Raw genomic sequence first — 23,983 nt, forward strand, 5'->3', positions numbered from 1 at the left:
TTTGTGAAAACCGAAAATGGAACATGTAACAAAATTATGAAAGATTTTGAACATTGATAAGTCAGTTGCCCCTGGACCAATTTCAATAATTTTATCACCAATCGATCAGAAATATGGCTACAAATGTCGATTTTCAACAAGACACTATTGAAAAAGTGGTAAATGTCCAGCATTGTCCGAAAGCGTCGAATTAACTAACAAATCCACCAATTACGTACATGCATATGCTGCTTCCCCAACACAGTCATCAGAGAAACATGTCGATGTAGCATTACGACGAGGTTCGGTAGTTCAGTGGTTACCGTTTCTGCTTACTGAGCAGAAGGTAGGGAGTTCAATCCCAAGCCTTTCCTCTTCCTTGCAATTTTTCACTTTGCCTTATTCTATCCCCACTAGATTTAAATAAAAACAAATTCTGCTTTAACCGATCGCATCACTTACCACAGTGAATCCTGATCTAAAAATAATCTACCTCACTAGCACAACTATCCTTCCCGAGACAGCCGTGGAGATGTAGAGGTATTCTCGGTCTCTAGTAACAACCTGACGTCGAACTAATCATCCTTCCCTCCCCAAAAAACCGGCGCTGTGAATTGATCTATAGATTGAATTAACGTGCTTGTACATTAAAGATGGAAAGCTTATCCCATGCACCATCTATGTAGTTCTCTGTTTGGGTGGATTAGTTCTGATCATTCACGGAGGAGCAACTACGAAGTACACGGTCAGATAACGTTAACTCGACGGCACATTCATTGATACGTTTGTTGTTGTGGATGATAGAAGACCATAGCATAAATAGTGCGAAATAGGTAGCCATGGTCATCACAAAAGAGGAAATCGATCAAGAGAATTGGCTTTCACCCTTCTGCTTCTAAGCCCCTTACAGTCATCGTCATTGCACTGCTTTTGGTTCTATGGCACTTGCTGGTTGCAATTTTTAGATCAGGATTCACTGTGATGCGATCAGTTGTAAACAGCAGAAATTTCCTTCCCAACTCTCTTGTGGAATCTTTTAGTGGCTCTGAAAAGGGCCGGTTTTGTTAGATTTCGACGGAGAAATTAAGAGCGTTCACCACAAATACGGAATAGCCAGCTGAATGTCCTGTGGCATAATTGTGACACGCTTGGCGTGGATGGCGAACAGACCGATCAGATAGGCCTCGCTGGATTCCTGTAGGGCCATTAACGGCCGCGCTCTGGAAGCGCAGATCGGTCTTGAAGTCCTGGGCGATTTCACGGACCAGACGCTGGAAAGGCAACTTGCAGTCAGCAGCTCGGTCGATTTCTGGTAACGACGATGTGGATACGTTGAATGCAATATGTTGAATAAATTATTTTCTCTGACTTCCATTCTCCTTTATAACATGCTTTTGCTATCATAAACGATGAAAGAACAAGAACACAACAACAAGAAGAATTTAACCATCGAGAATTTCTTGTCACACCTGCATTAAATGCGGCAAAAACCACAAGATCAACAATTGTGACAGCATCGAGGAAGCCGCTCCCACATGCGCCAACTGCGGTGCCGCCCACAAGGCCACGAGTAAGGTATGTCCGAAGCGGGCCGAATACGCCGAGATCCGGAAGAAGGCCTCGTCCAACAACCAGCCCGGTCGCAAGAAGGTTCCGGAAAACAACGCGCAGAACTTTCCTCCGTTATCACCGGTCCAACCACGGCCAATTCCAGTGTTGCCGCCGCTCCCGCGCAACCAACAGTTGGCTGCTGCCCAGTCGGCTGCCGCTGCAATACCCGGTCAAGCCTCCGGGCCATCGACGGATCCCCCTGCTCCGCGATTGGCCGGTACAACCGGCGAAGCTTCAGACGATTCTGCGCTGTCAACGGATGAGATCGTCACACTGATGGCCCAGGCCATCATCATCAAGCGCACCTGCGCTACAAGAACACAACAGCTCCAAGCCATCATCTCCTTCGTCGCTAATTATGGACCGTGAAGCCATAAAGATCGCCAACTGGAACGCTCGCTCCGTAGGGGCGAAAAACATTGAGCTTGCAGACTTCCTCCGCAAGCACGACATCGACGTGGGCCTTCTCACCGAGACCCACCTCAAGACCGGTGACAGCTTCTGGCTGCCCGACCACAGCATTGTCCGGCTTGATCGCACCAGCTCCAGGGGGGCGGTATCGCGGTCATCATCAAGAAAGGCATCAAGTACTGCACCCTACCTCACTACCGCACTTCCATCATCGAGGCCGTCGGCGTAGAGGTGGAAACATCGACCGGAAACGTCCGGTTCATCGCCGCCTACTGCCCCCGGCAATGTACCGTTAGCAATGGTACAGCACAGCAGTTCAAGAACGACCTTGCCATCATAACCCGCGTAATCGGAGGGGACCTGAACGCCCGGCACGAGGCCTGGCGAAACTACCAGCAGAACCAGAACTGCCGCCTACTATTCGACCATTCCTATGGTCTTTATTCCGTCTGGTTTCCGGACGAACCAACCTTCACATCACCGGCGGGCAACCCATCGACGCTGGACCTGTTCTTGGCAAACACCGGATTAGCCAAGCCGGTTGCCGTCAACGACCTGAGTTCGGACCACCAACCGGTGCTGACCGAGCTGGGCTGCAACGTGGCCCCTGCACCGTGCCTGCGGAAGGACTACCATCGAGTCAACTGGGTCCAGTTTCGGCGCGTGGTCGACCGCCACATCGTCGACAACCCACCGCTCGACACAGTGGAGGACATCGACCGGGCCCTGGAGGGTCTCCATCAAGCCATATCCGTGGCTGACGAAGAGTGCGTTCGACGAGTTCCTGTGAGGAGTAAGTTTCAAGCAATTGATTCCCACACCAAACTCTTGATTCGGCTCAGAAATGTTCGTAGACGCCAGTTTCAGCGGACTGGGGATCTGCAGCGTAAATACGAAATGGTCGATCTGAATCGGCAGATCGCTTCCAGAATGATCTCAATCTGGAACGAGAGTTTCGGTCGGCTAGTTCAGAACCTGGATGACCGTTCCAGACCATTCTGGAAGGTTGCCAAGGTGCTGAAGTCTCACCCCAAGCCCATTCCACCACTTAGAGTCAATGACGAACGGCTTATCACCAACGAAGAGAAGGCCAATGCGATTGGGGAGCATTTGCTTGGCTCCAAAATCCCAAGTCCACTCGAGAACCAGGTTGCGCAGTGCGTCAAGACATTAGATGCCTTCCCTTGTGCCGTCCCTCCAGAAGAACGGATTACAGAGGAACAAATTTGCTCAGCGCTGAAACACAGTAAGAACATGAAGGCTCCCGGGTTTGACGGAATATTCAACCTAGCGTTGAAAAATCTCAGCCCGAGGGTCCACTCGCTGCTGGCTGCCATCCTCAACAGATGCTTGGAGCTGCACTACTTTCCAAGCATCTGGAAGGTGGCAAAAATCATCCCGATCCGCAAATCTGGGAAAGACCCTTCACTACCGTCAAGCTACAGACCGATTAGCCTGCTCTCAGCGCTGAGCAAGCTTTTCGAAAAATTGATCCTCAGCCGACTGAACAAGTTTGTGGAGGAACATGACATTCTTCTTCCGGAACAGTTCGGGTTCCGCAAGGGGCATTCCACCAATCATCAGCTAGTGCGGGTGAGGAATAACATCCGAAGTAACAAAGCTGTATCCAAGTCCACAGCCATGGCCTTGTTAGACGTCGAAAAGGCGTTTGACAATGTCTTACACGACGGACTTTGTAACTCCAACTTTCCACCATACCTTGTGAAAATCACCCGTAACTATCTCCAGCAAAGGTCGTTCAGGGTGTCGTTGAATAGTTCCCTTTTGGGACAATTTCCGATCCCAGCAGGTGTTCTGCAAGAGAGTCTGCTGGGACCACTGCTTTACAGCATCTACAAGTCGGACATCCCTCCTCTAGGAGACGGTTACGTGTTCTTCCTGTTCGCAGATGACACCGCAATAGCCGTTAAGGGTAGGGTGCCTCGTGAAATAACGAACAAGCTCCAACGATGCCTTGACACCTTTACACCTTTACAACACCTCGAAAACCCAAGCGATCATGTTCCTTCACAGACAATCGCCAAAACTTAAACCGTCTCCCTCCTGTACCGTAATAATGGATGGTACAAGGGTCGAGTGGTCTGCTGATGTTACTTATCTCGGGATGTTGTTCGATGAGAAGCTCCTGTTCCGCTCGCACATAGAGAAAACCCTAGTTAAGTGCTCCGCCTTGGTTAGGTGTTTGTATCCGCTCATTTGCCGCAGATCCCGCCTCTCAAGGCAAAACAAACTGGCTGTCTACAAACAGATCATAGCCCCCGCGATCTTCTATGCCGCCCCGGTGTGGGAATCGTGGGCTCAGACCCACAGGAACAAAATCCAGGTTGCACAGAATAGAGTGTTGAGGATATCCTACACGGAGAAAAAATACTACCCAAAATTTGAGTTCTTTTTACTTAATATTGACTTCAGCCTCTCACTTGCACTCATTATTGTTGTCAAAAAAGGAACGAGAGATTCGACCCAACGATATAGTTCGGCCCAATAAGTTACTTTTGAGTAAATTGCATATTCTCAAATTTAGGTGAATTAAACTTAATTTTGGGTAGAATATACTTAAGAGTAGGTAGTTTTTTTGCTGGTGTTAAATGGAAACTACTATATGCGATTTACTCAAATTTGGGTTATTGGGCTGAACCCCGGAATTGAGGGAAATGTACTTAATTTTGGGTAGTTTTTCATCTCCGTGTAGATCGTCCATTCGACACAAGAATAGCAGACCTCCATCAAGAGGCAGAAATTCCCAAAGTAGATTCCAAAATTGAGGATATGACAACCAAATTTATCCAAAAATGCAATCTTTCTGAACATGCTTTAATAAGCAATTTGTACATAGTAGGTTAAGTGTATATAGTAGAGTAGGTTAGTTTTAAGCTGTAAATAGTAGTATTAAGTAGTTTCTCTTCAAATTCCAAGGTGGTCGAACGTGTACTAAGTCTAGGACTAATTCTGTAAAACAAATTTTGAATTTTGCCCATACCTAAAGATATAGAAAGCAATTAAATCACTTAGACAAATGTATATGGTAATCATCCAAGTTAAACTGAAATAAAGATCATTTAAACTAACTAAACTAAACTAAATTTCTTGTTACATTCGTTTCAACCTTACCCGAAGAAATATCAACAGCATAAACAATGACTGGACGTGGCAAGTGAGGCAAAGGACTCGGCAAAGGAGGAGCCAGTTGTGTTGCATGATAACTTACAGGGTATTACCATAGAGGTAACTCTAAGACCACTGGGTCCCGAAGAAAATCATTATTATTTTTGGCTCACTCAGTACCAGAACAACGGTCCCAAGCAGTCCCAAGCTATTTCACTCACCCCTGCATGTTCTGCATGAATCCACACACCCCTGATGTTATCTGTCAAACTTTCATAGCGAATCAAAACAAACATAGTGTAGTAATAGAATTTCAACTAGAATAGGATACGTTAATCGTTTGCTTGGGACCAATAGGCTACTAAAGTGGTGAGCCAATTTAAAATCGTTAGTTTCGTATTGATTGTTGGTATTACCAAGTCCGCCGTCCGTCGTCTGGCTATTCGTGGTGTGGTAATGTCAAGCGTATCTCCGGTCTGATCTAAAACCCGAGTGTGCTCAAGGTAAGGTGTTGCTGGAAAACGTCATTCGTGGCGCTGTTACCTGACGCGTCAGGGACGCACCTGAGGTTAAGCTTCGTTCATTTTCCCTATCCGAAACGGCCATGTTCACGGCCACCAACTAATTTGAAAAGAGATTGTTTAGGAATTCTACTAATCTTGGCATGAATGAAATTCCTGGAACCAGCAAAACGGTAGCAACCAAGCTTCTAATCCTGAAGCAACTGGGCTCTGTGAGTGCCCATTTCTCGTAGTTATGACAGCTAGCGCTGCCTTTCCAACCAGTGTCCAGCGTAGCCGTACAAAGAAGTATTTATGGTGATCTTACGTGGTTGACACAGAACTGTGCATTGAGAAGATTGAAATTCAAATAGCCAGAAAATTTTTGTGACCCTGAAAAGGGCCGTTTGATTTGTCAGATAAGTTCTGATGAACACATCATGGCTTTGCTGTTAGCTCACACTCCGGTACGGTGCAGATTGGCAACGATGATAAACGCCCTGAGTTAAGAGCCTAGAACTCGAAAAGTGACAAAACTGGGCGATGGTTTAACGTGTAAGATTTATGCTTTTTACTGTCAAGGCAGACGTTGCGAACGAAAATTAAGTCCACTCACGATCCATGTTCAGGTGCAAATATTTCTTCATGAACTCGACGAACTTGAAGTTCCCTTCGTTCATGAGGTCCATGTTAAAATTACCCAGCACAATCATGGGCATTGGCTCCAAGCAATATTTCGTCAGATTCTGGGCACAAAAGTATTCCTTCCACTTGTACGACAAATCTGTATGATAGTAAATAGAATAGAAAATCAAAATATAAAAATGAGATAAGGAAAATAATTAAAATGTGGTTCAGATTAATACCTGGCTCAATAAAGGAACACATTAACATTTATTATATGAGACCACGTAGTCCTACCATAGAGGTAACTCTAAGACTAGTAGGTCCCGAAGAAACGTGCTCAACTTTTTGGCTCAGCTCTGGTACTATCTTCGGTCCCAAGCTAATCGATGCACCCCTCGAAATATAGGAAAATCCACTATCCCCTCATTTTATCTGTCAAACTTTCATAGCGAATCAAAACAAACATTATGTAGTACTAGATTTTTGACTAGGCTAGTCAAGTAGTGAGCCAATTTGAAATTGTTAGTTTCGTATTGATTGTTGGTCCTACGGCATCAATGCGTACAACCCCATAGGGCTGTCCCTTGTAGTTTTTCCAACCAAAGAAAATTCACACTAAACTAACAAAATAAATCCCTTACAAAAATACGTTTATGTGAATATCTCCAAAATTCAATCACTTCTATAGATCTACGTATTTGGTAGAACCCAAGGCCACTACATATAGGTGTTCTAATGTGTCAAATTCATGATTCAGCCATGTTTGATTTTTGGATAGGACAGTGACCGAGTTTGTTTGCAATTTGCTCTAAAACCGCACTCCCCCCCCCCCCCCCCGCGACCTCTTCGTCCATATAGTGACAAAGATGTATAACCATGTATATACCCACCATGGAAGAACCGACATCACTGACTTGCATCTGTTTTGTTTTTATTCAACACAGCTGACGTGTTGACAGAACGAGGGAAAAGCAACCGGTTGCACATCAATGCTTGGGAATGTGAATGATAGAGGGTGCTAGTGTGCATGTAAAATACGCTTGACGATAGTTTTTGGCGAATGTTCTTTTAAAGGTTATGTCTGTATGTCTTTGCTTTGGATGTGATCAGATATTCAGGTTTGCAATAATTAAAAATTGTGTGTTGTCCTTGCTGTATATCAATTACATAAAACAAATTCAAGATTCAGAATATAGGGATAATGGCTCTAATGTTGGCCTATGGATCTAAGATTGGGTCCATCGCTAAAAATCTGTTATGTATCAATTTTATTTAGATGAACGCGTCATTCCCAAGTAACAATTTTGGTTTTATGAGGGTTCTGTAGACCATGATTTAGACTTGTAGAATGCTACTAAACCGTGATAAAACCTGCAATGTTACTTGGGTTGGGACGGTACTAATGGATATTTTTGGTCGCTATTGAAAATTTAGTGGATTGCAGAATATATGTATGGGCCCAAATCAGGGGCATTTAGGCCGACATTATATCCATTTCCATTCAATAATCTGAAACTTCGACAAATTGCTCCCCGTTCAATTTTGAATCCTGGATGGTTACGCACTTACCTATCGAATGTTATATCATTGTCTCCATTTTCACTGCCACTTCTTCTTTTATGGGCAGTTTAGCAACCCTAATAACATTTAAATGGTTATTTCGTTTAACGACGTGTTCGGGGTATCATCCAAATCATTTGTGTAATAGTTCGATCATTTGGGATATCGTCCATTTATGGTATTTTTTATTAGGGAACCGAAGAGCTAAAATTTTGAAATGATGATCAGGAGTTGATTCAGAATCGATTGCGTTGTGTAGAGCAACATGATAATACATAAATTACCCACATTCCATCCTGCCTGTAGCTATCTTTTTCGTTCCGACTGAAACGACAAAACGAAGCACTAACATTAAATTGCGACGACATTTGTTTTTACGAGTTTTATTGATCCCTACTGGGGTGGGGACATTGAAATAAATTTTAATTACCATCCAATGCTTTCATTCAATTTCCGATCCGACTGTTTTCCGCCCCGGGAACATCAAGCGGCTATGTAGTGCAAAAAATAAAAGTACGACTCAAACGTGGGTGCGGTGCCCATGTACGTACCTAACAGAGTTTCAAATAGCCGTTTAACCTAAATTCAGAAATCCGATTGGGAGACGATTTGAGAAATGATTTCCAAGCGATTACCTTTCGATACAAAGCCCTTCGTTCGCTGTAGCTGCTGTTCCTGGTAGTGGATGGATTCCCAGCTGCAGTACAACAGCAGGATTAAAACACAGCAGTATACGGAGTGGTGCTGGAATCAGAGCGAATTGGTAACATCTAAGGGGAAGTGGGGGAGGACCACGGACGCTCCATTGCTCGATTGCTCCATGGCGACGACGATATTGCGCGTCGCAGATATGCAACAGCTAAATAGGAGGATGGCGGAGACCTCCCTCGCTTCGCCTCCCGAGGAGTTCGTTAATCGGTCAACCGCCCCGAGCTCAATGAAGCACTTCATTTCTCAGCTTTATCGCTATCTGGTGCCGTTTGATCGGAAAATGGTTCCCAGAAGGTGCGGTTCTTGCTTAGATTGACCCGGCAGAAAGCGGGACTAGCTTGTAATAATATTACCCGATAATGAAGTGCCAGATCAGCGCGCTCAATGATGTCAGTTGTATGCATATTTTTATACCGATTCAATTCTTGGAAAAAAAATTCACCAAAATTTACCGATCCAAATTGGTTGTTCACCAAGCACTGCTCTTTCTTCCATTCAGCAGGTGGTATGAGAAGAGAAATCCTGAAATATATGACACTCGAAGCCACAAAGAGTAATTGGATCTGAACTCTTCGACTGTTTCTCGGTAAGTCTGCACTGGTCACGACCTACGCTCTACTTACATTCAACGACGACGACGACGACGACCGGCGCTGGGAAACCACACCGAAGCAACATTGCTGCTCTACAACACGATGATATCACCTGCATGGGAGCAACGAGCAGGAATCAAAGTTTTTCTATTTATTGCTGTTTGAACCACACCCTACGGAGCCACCACACACCGAGCTACCGCCCCGTCATAGATACGATACAGTAACCGCGGTAACGGCTTCCTCCTCTCAGGAAAACTGAATGACTTCTTACATTTCTGCAGACATGCCACCATATCGGATATAGCGGTAGCTAAGGTGTGAAGAACCGCTGGGGGCTACAAAAAGCTGCCGCCCAGCCGTCCTCCGTCCACGACCAAAGAAGACGTCGTGTCGGGACCTTTGCTGCATACGCTGTCTGAAAGCTGCAGGAGGTGGAAATTGCCGTACAGAATGAGAACATGATTTACTCCACAACAAATGCTGACTAATCCCAAGGCGGACGCGCCTACGATCCGAAGCAGGACGAGAACGGCGAGATCAGCAGGTTGCGGTCACACTTATTAATAATCAATAACAAATAAACTTCAGGGGGCGTGCCCGGCCGTTGGCATTCTGAGAAAACTAAGACTCTGACCTCGATTTCTTCTGAAAAGCCTCCATGGAACGTGATGCTCATGTTCGATCAGCCATGCCCTGCCCTGCCCTGGCCTCCCGAAAAAAAAAGTTGCTTGAATATTGACGGATGAATGAATGAAGCAGTATGGAGCAGTTGTTGCTTGTTGCAATATGCGAAATGTGAATCTAATTTTATATTTCCAACACGTTTGATGGCAAAAGATAATTCAAATGTTGAACACGTTTTGGCACTACAAGTGTGAGGGAAGTGTATACATTTTATTAACGAGAAAATACGACAGTTTGGAGGTCAAGTTTTTGAATCGAATGAACCGTGCCACCAGCCTACTACACTTCATATAATTTGTGTTGCGGAGTGATGATTTGCCGGAATTCCTTCACTGCATATACAATTCATGTAATATTCACCTGAAAAGGTACGTAATGTTTTCCATCGTACTTTTCAGGTGAATATTACGTGTTTTGGGAATGAAATGTTGTTTCAAGTGATTCATATGAAAATCGAGTGATTTACACGTAAATTTTATCGGACGTTCCGATGATCGTCAAATTAGCTTCACTTAAAAGTTACGTGAATTGTTTAGTAATCGTCACTGGATTTTGTAGTAATATTTATGTGAATTTGTGATATGTTTCATATCAGTAGTATAGCATTATTTCATCCGGATTTTTTTTTTAATAAAATCGCTAAAAATCTGCTATTTATCAATTTTATCTAGATGAACGCGTCATTGGGACGTTACTAATGGATATTTTTGGTTGCTATTGAAAATTTAGTCAATTGCTGAATTTATGTATGGGCCCAAATTAGGGACACTTAGGCCGACATTACCTGCATTTCCCCTATTTGTTGAATTTTTACTTTATTATAATTAAAATAAAACTGTTCTTTGTAGTAACTATCATGTGTATCAAAACTATTTTTAATTCTATACCCTGTGGCACTGGTTGTTGTTAAGTTGATCGTTTTGCATTTCTTTGCCCCTCAATGCTCTATAATAATTGCTGCTTCTGAATAAAGCTATAGTTGAAGTTGGTTATTGGTTTATTTAAAACATTAATTTTGGTTCTTACATTTATTTTCCTACAACAGCTGATGACTTCGAAAAGGACATCATATCTCCAATAGACGTCTTTTTTGTTGTAAGCTCTCCTATAGTTTGGCGATTAAGTTTGTGAGGAGTGACATTACCCAATATTTGACCTTCAAATACCTTGGAGTCTGGATTGAATCAAAATAAAAGTGTCAACAAAGGATCAACTTTCTACGATCAATTTCCGAGGCATGGTGGGGTGCTCAGCCGGAAGACCTAATTAAACTGCATAAAACGACTATTCTTTCTGTTTTTGAGTATGGCTTATTTTTTAACTCTTTATTTGTTCCGAATTCAAAATAAATTACATTTCATTTTAACCTAGGTGCTCCAGTTATTACAGTAACTTACCAGCCTTAGTTGTTATGATATATATCTAAGTGTTTTTACATTGTTTCTGCCTTGGCAATTCAGTCAAATTTCGCTCGTTGGGCTATGTTTAGGTGGGCTACGTTTTAGTTGGGCTACCGTTAGTTGGGCTGTAGTCCACCTAAATCAAAGTCAAACGTTATTTCTGACAGTGCTGATTCATTTTCGAGGGGTTCATGTAAGAACAATTTGGATAGTTGCTTAAGGATTGTGATGATAATGAACAATCGGTGTATACCTCAACCAATTTTCAGCTTGACAGCTCAGCTCAACTAACGAAAGCCTTTCACCAACCGGTGAAAACTAACGATTTTAAATTGGCTCACTACTTGACTAGCCTATTGGTCCCAAGCAAACGATTAATCTACCCCATCATAGTCGAAATTCTAGTACTACACAATGTTTGTTTTAATTTGTCATGAAAGTTTGACAGATAAAATGAGGGGATCGGTGATTTTCCTATGTTTCGAAGGGTGCATCGATTAGCTTGGGACCGAAGATAGTAGTGAGCCAATTTAAAATCGTTAGTTTCCACCGGTTGCTAGTACCGTTCATACGATCGTTATATGATTTTTGTCATAAGTTGGGTCAGTTTAAATCATACGATGGATTTATGAAATTCACATGGTTTTCCTATACCTTTTATTGTATCAAACTATAAATGCTATAGATGCAGTATGAAAACGTAAGATTGTTATGATACTAGACCGTGTTAATACGTTCATAAAAAAAAACAATTGGCTTCAGTCTTTTTGGATATTAAGGGCGCATTTGATTCTGTTTCCATAGACATACTGTCAGACAATTTGCACAGTTGTGGATTACCCGGTATTTTTTTATAATTTCTTGTATAATTTGCTGTCAGAAAAACAAATGACTTTCAATCTAGGTCAACTGACAACTTATAGAATTAGCGTAGCGGCTTAACCAGGCTTCCAAGGTTAATGTTCAAGTCCCTTACTTTATAATTTCTATGTCAAAGATATTGATAACTGCTTAGACATTGGCGTTTCCTTAACCTCAATCTACCTGTGCACCAACTCTCAAAACATAAACAATTATCAAAATATTGCTTTCAATGGATAGATATCGAGTAGACTAAAGACTGGACTCAGAAAAAATGAGACACACAAAAATGATCACCAAAAATTCATTTTAAATCGGATACTTCCCAAATTTTCTGGGATTAAATAACTATATATTAGCTATGTTTTGGCATAATTTATTTATTGAATCCCCCCCCCCCAAGCTGAATGCTCGTACATTTCTCTTAACACTGCTCATGAGATCTTGGGCGAGGCATTGCCCATCTTCCTTACACAATTTCTCCCAGTTTTTCTCAAAGCTTCATCGGTTTTGAATGTTTTTCCGCTTTTCTTCAACTTCTTCTTTATTATCACCCAAAACTTTTCGATCGGACGAAGTTCTGGTGTATTTGGCGGGTTCGCCTCCTTCGGGACCACATTACCCAAGTAACATTGCAAGTTTTATGGAGGTTTTAAAGCATGCTACAAGTTTAAATCATGTTCTACAGAATCCTTATAAAACCGAAATTGTTACTTGGGTAACGCCCTTCGCTTCGTACCAATCCATTACAGGCTTGGCGTAATGGCACGAAGCATGATCCGGCCAGAACAGCGTGAGAGCGGGGGAAGGGCAGCAAGCGCTTCTGCAAGCGCTTCTGCAAGCATTCCTCTTGATAAATCTGCCCGTTTATGGTGCTGGTTGTAACGAACGGCTTGCTGTACCGTCCGCACTCGCAGATCGCCTGCCACAACAGGTACTTCTTCGCGAATTCGTCCATCTTTCTCTTCCGGAACTTTTCCGGAACCTCCATGCGGAACGTACCGACAAAAAACTCGAGGCCGGGGATTTGTTTGGTGTCCACCTTGATGTATGTCTCGTTGTCCATGACGCGACAGCCTGGCTTGATCAGCCACTCACGGTACAGCTTCCGCGCACGCAATTTGGCCACCGTGTTTTGCTTGTCAGTCCGGTTTGGCGCCTTCCTGACCTTAAAACACGTAGCCTAGCCCGCATCATGGTCTGCCGGACGAACCACTTCGACGAATTGACCTTTTTGGCCACGTCTCGGGTGAAAAGGTTCGGGATATTCTTAAAGTAGTGCCTTATCTTCCGCACCTTCTCTGGGTATTCCGTTTTCGATTTTCGGCCGCTTCCAGCGCGCCACTCGATGGTCTTCGTCTCCTGGAACATCTTCACAACGCGGGACACGGTGGAATGGTGGATTCCAAGCCTTTTGCCGATCCATCTGTGCGACTGACCAGGATTATCGATCACCGCGCCCAAGATTTGCTGGCGTAACTCTTTCTGTTTCGAATGCATCTTGAAAACTACTTGACCGCGATAAAATTTTGCACACATATACATAACACTCTAAACTAGTATTACCCAAAATTTCATTAATTTTACCAACGCAATAAAAAGTTACACCCAAAACAAAGTGTCGCATTTTTTCAGAGTCCAGTCTTTAGAAGAATAATTGTATTTTTCAACCGATTCGAGTATGAATATGGCATTAAATCTGGTTTTGAAAGCTGGTGCACAGGTAAAAAGTGAGGCTACGGGACGCCAAGCTTAGATAATCAATGCACGCTTAGACAGTTTGCATACGATGCCGTGGTTTCCCTGAGAGGTCCACGTACGGAAATCTTGCAAAGACCATTGCATAATTCCCTAGATAATCGGTCCGTCTGGACCAGAAATTTGGGGATCGTGTTTACCGCAAAAAAAAAAAACTGAATTGGTAGTGTTTACAAGGCAGCGGTTTCCAACCTAACAGAGACATTACCCAATCTTTGACCTTCAAATAACTTGGAGTCTGGTTTGATTCAAAATGCACTTGGGGTACGATCAATTTCCGGGACATGGTGGGGTGCTCACCTCACTGACATCTGGCTCCGTGTTCGCGGGAAATATTTAGCTAAGCCATGAACCCGCATGCAAAAGTTATTAATTGGTTCGTGTCTGATCTATTCTTGACAAATTATTTTTATCTAGATCAAAAAATCATATGGTTTTGACAGTTCGGATCACTGCACATTTAAATCGGCCGTTTACGATTTTCGGGCATAAGTCAGAATTAAGTGTCATGTCGGTTTGTCGGTGCTGCTATAACCCCCTGGTGTACGCTTTACTAACTACAGTTCCCTCATTGACTATGATCTCTCCATGAAACAGGCTATTCAAGGAGTTCCAGATCAACTCCGACCTATCTCAATTCCCCGTATTTTTTAATAGAATATTTTTCACTGATGGATCACGCATTGATGGATCCACTGGCTTCGGCGTCTTCAATGAATACTCAACCGCCTTTCGGGAACTTCAGGAAATTTTTTTCCGTTTATGTTGCTGAGTTAGCAGCAATCAACTTCGCATTGGGGATGATTTCCGACATTCCTTCAACTTCTTGGATAAGGCTTGTACTCGAAAAAAAATGCACCATTTTTATCCGTGTGTTACTTTTTTATCCGTGGGTAAAAATTGATGAAAATCTGGGTATAACTAGTTTGGAGTGAATTATTTACATGTGCAAAATTTCATAACAATCGGTTCAGTGGTTATTGAGATGTCATCGAAACAAGAAGAAAGACACCGGAGAATTTTGCGTGCCGTCATGGAAAATCCGACTGTGACCATGAGATGGATATTGGGGGCGACCCCGGCGTAGTGGTTAGCATCCATACCTCTCACGCCAAAGTCACGAGTTCAAATCTCACCCCCGGACAAGTCACGAATGACCCAAGAGCGTTAAAGTGACTATAATTTAAAAAAAAAAAAAAAAAGAAACAAAAAAAATGAGAAGGATCGGAAGACAACTGGGAATCACCCATACAACTGTGTCTCGGGTGGTAAAATCGTTTAAGGAGTCCCAGACGACCGAGCGGTGGGCTGGAAGTGGAAGAAAATCGAAGACAGCTGACCCTGTGAAGGCCCGGAAGGTGTTGGATTATTTCAAGCGTAATCCGAACCTTTCGCTTCGCGACGCGGCTCTGAAGGCAAAGCGTTCCGCCTGGTTCGTTCAGTAAACCATGAAACGAGCTGGACTTCGTGTATTCAAGGTCCGGAAGGCACCGAACCGGCGTGATCAACAAAACACGGCGGCCAAATCCCGCGCAAGGAAGCTGTATCGAGAGTGCTTAACGAAACCGATGTGTGTGGTTATGGATGACGAAACCTACATCAAGGCAGACGCAAAGCAGATACCGGGGCTGGAGTTCTACGTTGTAAAATCACGGTTTGATGTTCCGTAAGACATAAGGAAGAAGAAAGTGGTCAAATTCGCCAAAAAAAATATTTGCTCTGGCTTGGCATATGGCCTAATGCGGTAAACTGAGTAAACCGTACATCACAATGGGTACCATCAACAGCGAAATTTACCGGGTGCACGACGTTAGGCATACGGTCGTTAGGCATACGGACTATAGGCATACGTACGTTAAGCATACGGACGTTAGGCATAATGTACGATAGGCATAATGGACGTTGGGCATAAAGGACGTTAGGCATAATGGACGTTAGGCATAATCTACCGGATGAATTCCAGAAGGATGATAATGGAGACCGTCTATTGATTGCTGACTTCGGTGACAATAATGAAAGAGCCTTAATTTTTGGAACTCATGAACGACGTCTTGGGCAGGCAAAGTATTGGGTTACAGATGGTACGTTTGCCACAGTTCCTAGTTTGTTTCGGCAACTCGTCACTGTTCATGGAAGTATCGCTCCCTCACATCAGCAGACGGTTCCGCTAGTTTTCATTCTGATGACAACAAAATCAGAATCGTTGTATCGAAAAGTATGGCAGGAAATCCTGGAAGCAGCAGGTATGTTTTTTTGTTATTGAATGAAAAACCACAGAATTAACCATTCTTGATTTCATGAGCTGTTCTTTGGCATCATATTTTATTCAACCTTGGCTGTTTTTTTGTTATTGAATGAAAAATCACAGAATTCACCATTCTTTATTTCATGAGCTGTTCTTTGAGGAAAACCTTTTCTTCTTTGACTTTTGCAATATGTGTGTAAGAATATATTACAACAAATGTGTGATTTCAAGATATAGTTCAAAACTAAGCTGAGTTTTCATTGTAAGATTACTTAACCACTATCGCTACTAATCATCGCTACTAAGTAAATATGTAGATACGTCACTTATGATATGATAAATAATGGATTCCAAACTGTGCTTATTAAATAAACTATGTTTGTTCAACTTGTATCATTTTGTATTTAACGCTAAGCCTAATTTAAGCATTGTTTACAGGTTTACAGGTTAAGCAGGTTTCTAGAGTTGCACAGCAGCAAGGTATTTTATGCCTAACGTCCATTATGCCTAACGTATATTATGCCTAACGTCAATTATGCCTAATGACTTTATGCCTAACGTCCATTATGCCTAACGTCCGTATGCCTAACATCCGTATGCCTAACGTATTTATGCCTAATGGGGTACACTCAAATTTACCGCACCGAGTGCATCGAGAAGCGTCTGTTGCCTTTCCTGTGGTCCCACGGAGGCGAGACATTATTTTGGCCGGACCTGGCATCATGCCATTACGCGATCGACGTTGGATTGGTACAGAGACAATAACGTTGTTTTTGTACCAAAAACCGCCAAGCCCTCAAATTCACCAGAGATTTGTCCGGTGGAAAGATTTTGGGCCATAATGAAGGCTAAAGTTCGAAAATCGTCCAAGGTGTTTAAGAACGCGCTGGAGTTGAAGAAAGAATGGATGAAAATGACCATTCGACTTTCACTTTTCCGAGAAAATCCGACTTAAAATAAATTTTCGGCGAACACTTTTGTCTGCTGCATTTTTTTTTCGAGTACAGGCCTTTTCAGTTCGATTGAGGCTATTCGGTCGATGAAACAAGGTAGGCACTCATATTATTTCATTTCCAAGGTAAGGGAGCAGTTTGCTGGTCGAAAGATCATAAAGGATTACCTTTGTATGGGTCCCTTCACATTGCTCAATCGCAGGCAATGAGTAGGCAGACTCTCTCGCAAAGGTGGGCACACAATAAGGCGAGATTTATGATAGCAGAATTTCACACAATGAATTTTTCCCATTAGTACGTCAAAGTTCTCTTTTAAGTTGGCCAAACGATTGGACAAATAATTCTCTTGGGCGGTGGTTGTATTCCATTATTCCAAATGTTTCTTCGAGAGCGGGGTCAAAGGTCTGGATGTAAGTCGGGGCTTCATTCGCGTGATGTCAAGACTTATGTCCAACCACTACTGGCTAGATGCACATCTCTGTAGAATAAACTTCGTTGACAGCAATATATGTAGGTGCAAAACGACATCGATCACGCAGTTTGGTATTGCCCAGGTAATGACGCCTCCAGAGCACGATATTGGATATATTGGATACCCTGGTGGCCCGATGTAGACAACCCTTCCGTGAAGTAAGAGATATATTGGGAACCCGTGATCTTCCCTACATGCAGGCAATCTACGAATTCCTTTGTTTGTCTGATGTTAGAGTTTGATTTGACCATCCCCTCTTTTCCAAACAATTTCCAGCCATTGTGTCCCAGTCTTATTATCCTCCTGTTTCTGTGCTACTTGCCCCTGCCCAGCCAGAATGTGGTCAACCGTCCGAGAGTAGTATCTGAAGGAGGCTTCAGAAACCAGTTTCCTACCTTGCTCCTTCCAATCGAATTTGTTACCCATTAACCTCGAGCCCGCCACGAGTAATTGGTACACTGAGAATACAAATCGAGCAATTTTCATAGTAATATCACAAACGAAGTGACAGACGACTAACTGGCGAAGAAATCCATTAAAATAATGTGGTTCACTGTAATAGAATTTTCTTGGAAGCTTGTGCCATCATCCACCAGATGGGTTAATTTTTTTGTTTTGATTTGAACAAAGTTTATTTTGTGTACAATGATTCTTTGACAGTGTACAAAGAGTGTATCATTTTGTCATTTTTTATGCATTTCAGTTTTGAGTAGAGTGAAAGAGATAGAACCAAAACATTCTAATACATTTGGTGAAAATGCTAGTACAATCCAGTAGTAGTGGTGTTGCCATGTGGTACACTGAAAAATTGAAATAGCAGGTTAGTCACCAAAGTTTTCGAGCCGCTCCGTCTGTCACTTCGTTTGTGGTAATATCATAGAGGTAACTCTAAGCCTAGAAGGTCCCGAAATAACGTGCTCAACTTTTTGGCTCAACTCTGGTACTCTCTTCGGTCCCAAGCTAATCGATTCACCCCTCGAAACATAGGAAAAACCAATAACCCCTCACTTTACCTGTCAAACTTTCATAGCGAATCAAAATAAACATTGCGTAGTACTAGAATTTCGTCTAGAATGGGGTACGTTAATCGTTTGCTTGGGACCAATAGGCTAGTCAAGTAGTGAGCCAATTTTAGATCGTTAGTTTCGTATTGATTGTTGGTAATATCGTATGATTCTTTGCGACAAGAATTTATTATGGATTTCATAAGATTTAGCTATGAACATTATTTTATCATTTTGAGGCAAATAATTTCATCGATGCGTCGTATGAAACTCATTAGGGACATTAATGCAACTTGATTTGTGCTATTTTCGACAATTTAAAAAAAAAATCTGCTAAGTAAACAATTTTATTGAAATCATGCCGAATAAATTCTAGACTAATAAATTTGGTTCTACTTCTGGGAGGTGATTGATGATGCTGATGATGATGAGCACAACAGCTGCCGTGACCGGAACCGCGACCCGCATCAACTCCTCATGGATGCACTATATCTGCCAGCATTGGCCCGGTGCAGGAGTGATCAGTGGCTGACAAAGCTGTATATTGTTGGTATACCGCTGCTACTGATTCTGCTTGCTATAAATCAATAATATCATGATGTAAAAGTAGATAACCATAACGTGCAAAACATAATTACTTGTCAACATAAGGTTTTGTTTACGTTCACCAAACTGACATTATATTACTGTTCTATCCGCCATCTTGGTTTCGGTCAGCAAACATTTCATACGATTATCGGATGATTTTGTTTTCAATAAATCTTTTTGCATAAATCATACGGTGACCTATGCACTTCACACGATTGTCGTATATCTATGATTGTATTGAACAATGATGTGTATACGAATGTTATGAATTCATACGAAGCGTATGAAAGTGTATGCGATAATGACTATGAAAATCACATCTATAATTTCCTCAGTGTACCCAATACTAACCTGGAACTACTGCTGTGTAAAATTTAAATTCAAAGATTACTGATTTTTGGCTCCGCAAAGTGTCACACACGACTGAGCCTAGTAAATAAACGAACTAGTTAAAACAAATACGTTCATACGACGCAGCTTATGGAAATTGTAGAGACAATTTCCTCAGTGTAGAAGCCCGTTGTTGTGGTTTTACAGCATCACCTTATGTTCTAGACGACTGGTACCTCCACCCCCGCCGGATGCCCTTGCGGAACTCGGAATAAAACCGTAACCACTGGGCCAATCCTTTTCCCGTTTCAATAGACCGTAACTGTGCACATATTACTGTTCTTGGTGAAAACCGTGCAAATCGCGTTAGGCCCTTGAATTGGCGTTGAATTCAAACGCTATAATAACTTTTCAGGGTTAGCGGATTGACATGCGATCTTGACCCCAAAGGTTCTTCATTTTTCACAGCAAGAAAATCGAATACCTAAAGCGCAAACTAGAGCCAAAAATGTGAAAGTGCCTTATTCCCCAATACATTTTGGCGATTTTTCCCATACAAATTTCCCGTGAACCAAATAGCTTCAAACTTTAGTAGGCTGTTTGAAATTTCTGGATTGACCTGATTAGGGCCACTCCAGTGTTCATTGTTGACTGTCCTCATTATGAAATTTTCTGATATCTTCCTAAAAATGGATTCAAGGTCTGTTGTCGGATTTGAAGTTTGTAAGAAGAGTCAATCCTCACCCCATGTAGATAAAAAAAGGTTTTCGTCAGAATAACTAATTCAGTGAATGAGAAAAATTGGATATGTGAGAGAAATTCCTTTGATTGTACATGAGTATTATAAAAAAAAGCTGCCTATGATTAACTATGGCAACATGCCTCGAGTACCTCGAGCCTAATAATTGGAGAAAATTGTGTTCAAATCTTCAACCATCGTTTTACATCTCCTTTACCAACTTATACTTATGTTATCCAATCGCTCCAATTAAATCGAAAAAAAGAAAAACAATAAACCCCACATTATGTAAAACCAATTAAAAGTTGCTCCGGTCCACCACAGAAGCACGAAACGGGAGAAAGGAAAAAAACAACCGATTTACCCTCTGCCCCGCACCCGCAACCTTCATTAGCAAATCAAGCCATAATAACTATAATCCATTCTCTTCTCAATTTCACTTTCAGGTTCATCCAGCTATTGAAACCATCAATTTTGGCTCTTTGAAATCAACCAGCACCGATCTCTTTTCTCCACCGATCGGGGGCAACTCTAGCTTGGCCAGACCTCGAGGCAGGTAGCCACACTCACGCGTGAGACTATGTGAATGGGAAACGACGCCGACGACCACGACGGATCAACCTTCTAGATCACCAGCCGAAGTGTATTCAAACCGGCGATCACGAAACATTGATCATGATCATGAAGATCGAAACCGAATAACTGAACGAACGAAACAAAAAGTTAACCAACCAAGGGGAAACCGTCCGACGGCAATCAAATAATTACTAGCGTTTAAAGTTCCAACACCACCACCCACCTCCATCATCTTAGTAGCACTTCCAGTCGGATCGCCACCAAAAAACGAAAAAAATGTTGAAAAACATCCACGAGCGAACGGTCAAAAAGTGAGTTTGCAACTTTTCCTCTCATCCAAAGTGTGTGTGAAATGGGAGCGTGTTTTTACACAGCTTTTAAAAGCGAAAGTAAATGCATATCACCGCCCACTAATGCGTTATTTATGTTTTTTTCCAGGGTTAAGGGCAATCATTACGTGGCCAGCCATGGCGGTCGCGATACCGTAGATCTGCCGTATGCCCAAGCCAACCGAGGTTACTCCACGGACGGCGAAGATAGCCAGCGGGCGCCCTCGGATCGAACCGTCTCGGAGTACACCGTGGCCAATGAACGGGCCACGCCACCAACGGCTCCATCCCGCAAGTCCCGAACGGACAAGTACCAGCAGAATGGAACCACCACCACCACCACCAACGGAGGTCCACGACCACTCTCTAGTCCACCGACACGCGCTCCACCACGTGCACCGTCAGCTCTGAGCTACGATCATGGCGGCGAAACCGGAAGCGATATCTACGTCACGTCCGCTGCATACAAAGCTCCCTCGGAAATAAGGTAACTACTAGCAGGGGAAAACAATGTTTGCCTTCTAATAACGAAATGTCCCTCTATTGCAGCCGCTACAGTGCCCATCGTAACCAACACAATGCTTCGCGTGGTCCCCGTAGCGTGTACAGCGTAGCCAGCACGGCCAAAACGGGCCGCAGTTCGCGACGTCACGGCGCCAAGGTAGAAGCAATGTCCGCTCCGAACCCATTCTGTCCGAACGTCAAGGGCGTCTGCTGTCTGATGCTCCTGCTCAACCTGGGACTGATTCTGGTCACGCTGGGTTTCGTGATAGTCATGCAGTTCATGGAGCCCCTGTTCGTGTGGTAAGATGCATTCGGCCGAGTTCTAACAGAGCACAATTTTAACCCCTTTCGCAATTCACAGGATACTGGGCGTGGTCTTCCTGGTGTTCGGTTTCGCGACGCTGATTGGTAGCATGATCTACTGCGTGATCGTGTGCCGCGATGCGAAAACTCCCGAACAGCTGCGCAACGAGGACCTCTACTGGACCAAACATTGGCAGAAGAGCATCGGCTACACGCCACACGAGATCGACTACAAAACGGACCGGTTCGACGAGCGGGACCGGTACTCGGACCGGTTCTCGGTGGGCAAAATGAGCGGGAAGTACTCCGATCGGGAGATTACGCGATATTGAAGCTCGTCGATGTCGCGTCCGATGACCGGGATGGAGAAAGAGAGATGCAATAATAGTAACGGAACAAACTCGAAAGGACAAACAATAAGCTTAACCAGTGTAACTGTAACGGACGTTACTAATAAGATTTAATTTAAACGATTTCGCTAAGTTAATTGAGCCTAATTTCTAAAGAAAACAGTCTGTAGGATAATCTATTTCCACGTGCGTCGAGCGTGGTGGGAACTTTTATTAAGAAATCTAGCAAACATAATTTGTGTGACTTGATTAAACCAATATCCATTCCTTAGAAGTAATGTAATAATTGTTTTAAATGTTGTAACAAACGATTAATGTACATATTAATGAGAGAAAGCAAATAAAAACGACTTTTATGTAACAAAATAAAACAAAAACTAGCAGATTTTAACTTAAAGGTCCAAACACACTGAGGGCGGAAGCGCAGCATCGTAGGTCATTGTACCCATATCTTGTAATTGAAGGAAATAATGTGTGAACATCGGCAACACAAAGGCAACACAAAGGCTTTCGAGGAAATGGCGTTCGGTGAAATGGCATTCGGCCAAATTTTCCATGGTAATTTTTTTTTCGCCCCTCCCTAGCTCGAAACCTGGCTACGCCCTTGTGTGATTTGAAGCAAGAGTAGCGATCCTTAAAATTATAATGCTGGTCTAAATCCAGGCATTAGAACTTTTACAGACCTGTAGTGTTTCGAACCGATTTCAATGATCGAAGACGTTTATTACGGATAATATCAAACTCTTTATTCTTGGCAAATTACACGCAATTTCAAACTCGGCGTTACAAGAATAATCCTTCTTTTTCTTTTCCCTCCTTCTCACCGTCCTTTCTCTCTCTTCGCGCACAGCTCTGTCAACAACTGCAAATTCCAGGGTGGTATCCATTTCATCACTTGCATCCCACAAGCTCCCCCCAGTTACACCAAAAATCTAATCCGGTGTCCTGTTGGTGTAACTATAGTTCGGTGATCGTCCGAAGGATGATGTTCGAAGTCAGGGTTGAATATAAAAGCAGGTTTAATCCGGTCGATCGAAATGCGCTGAGTCTTCCCAGATATGATGACATCCATGTATTTATCAATTGGGCTCTTTAACTTTGAAAAATATATCGTTTTTTATATATCATCTGAAAGAGCGTCGTTTTCTGAGCACAGCGATATTTTTTTCAAACCAACACACTTTCATCTCGAGTTTTAAATCAAGATTTAAAGCAAAATAATAATTTCACTGTTTGACACTAAACTGACAAATTGACAGCTCGCTCCCATACAAAGTGACACCGAGGGGCGCTAATAAGGTGATTTTTGCAAATGTAATCGTACTTATTTAAAATAGTTCAAGTGTACCAAAATTTATGAAATTTTGGGTTCTGGTTCCATTTTTAATGCAGATTTCGAATATGCATTAACCTCAATACCCTTAAAGAACCCAATTTGCTGTACTACCTCATATGGTCCCTCATATGGATGCTGGAGCGATCGTTTCACGGAGTCCAGTCTAATGAAAATGTGCGTACAAGAACTCAACTCTGCGTTGACGAATATTTTTCGATGACCATGACGACTGACCTTGGGTGATTTTACGTTCTCAAAGGAGTGAAGTAACAATTTACAAAAATCTGTTCGAAACTTTTTCGTGTAGCCTCCGTCCAATGTAGCTTCCGAGAGTCATTTTTCCTGTTGCCTGGAATCAGTTTCCGCAGCTCAGCTTCTATATCCGTGGCATGACGAATTAACCGCTTATACCCGTTCACAAGCGCCAAGA

General features: G+C 42.8%; 1 protein-coding gene across 1 annotated transcript in view; it reads left to right on the plus strand.

Annotated features, from left to right (window-relative positions):
• Positions 1-22,587, plus strand: part of LOC135697532 (uncharacterized) — a 336,829-nt gene extending 314,242 nt beyond the window's left edge. The window contains exons 5-8 of the mRNA XM_065217290.1: positions 20,602-21,042; positions 21,170-21,547; positions 21,610-21,864; positions 21,926-22,587. Coding sequence (XP_065073362.1) covers positions 21,008-21,042; positions 21,170-21,547; positions 21,610-21,864; positions 21,926-22,199 — 942 coding nt within the window. The 5' untranslated portion in view covers positions 20,602-21,007 and the 3' untranslated portion in view covers positions 22,200-22,587. The remainder of the gene's footprint in view (positions 1-20,601; positions 21,043-21,169; positions 21,548-21,609; positions 21,865-21,925) is intronic.
• The last annotated feature ends 1,396 nt before the right edge of the window (positions 22,588-23,983 follow it).

This window comes from Ochlerotatus camptorhynchus, unplaced genomic scaffold (genome assembly GCF_037179485.1).
Source record: "Ochlerotatus camptorhynchus isolate MF236.1 unplaced genomic scaffold, CSIRO-AGI_Acam_v1.1 ptg000071l, whole genome shotgun sequence".
NCBI lineage: Eukaryota > Metazoa > Arthropoda > Insecta > Diptera > Culicidae > Ochlerotatus > Ochlerotatus camptorhynchus.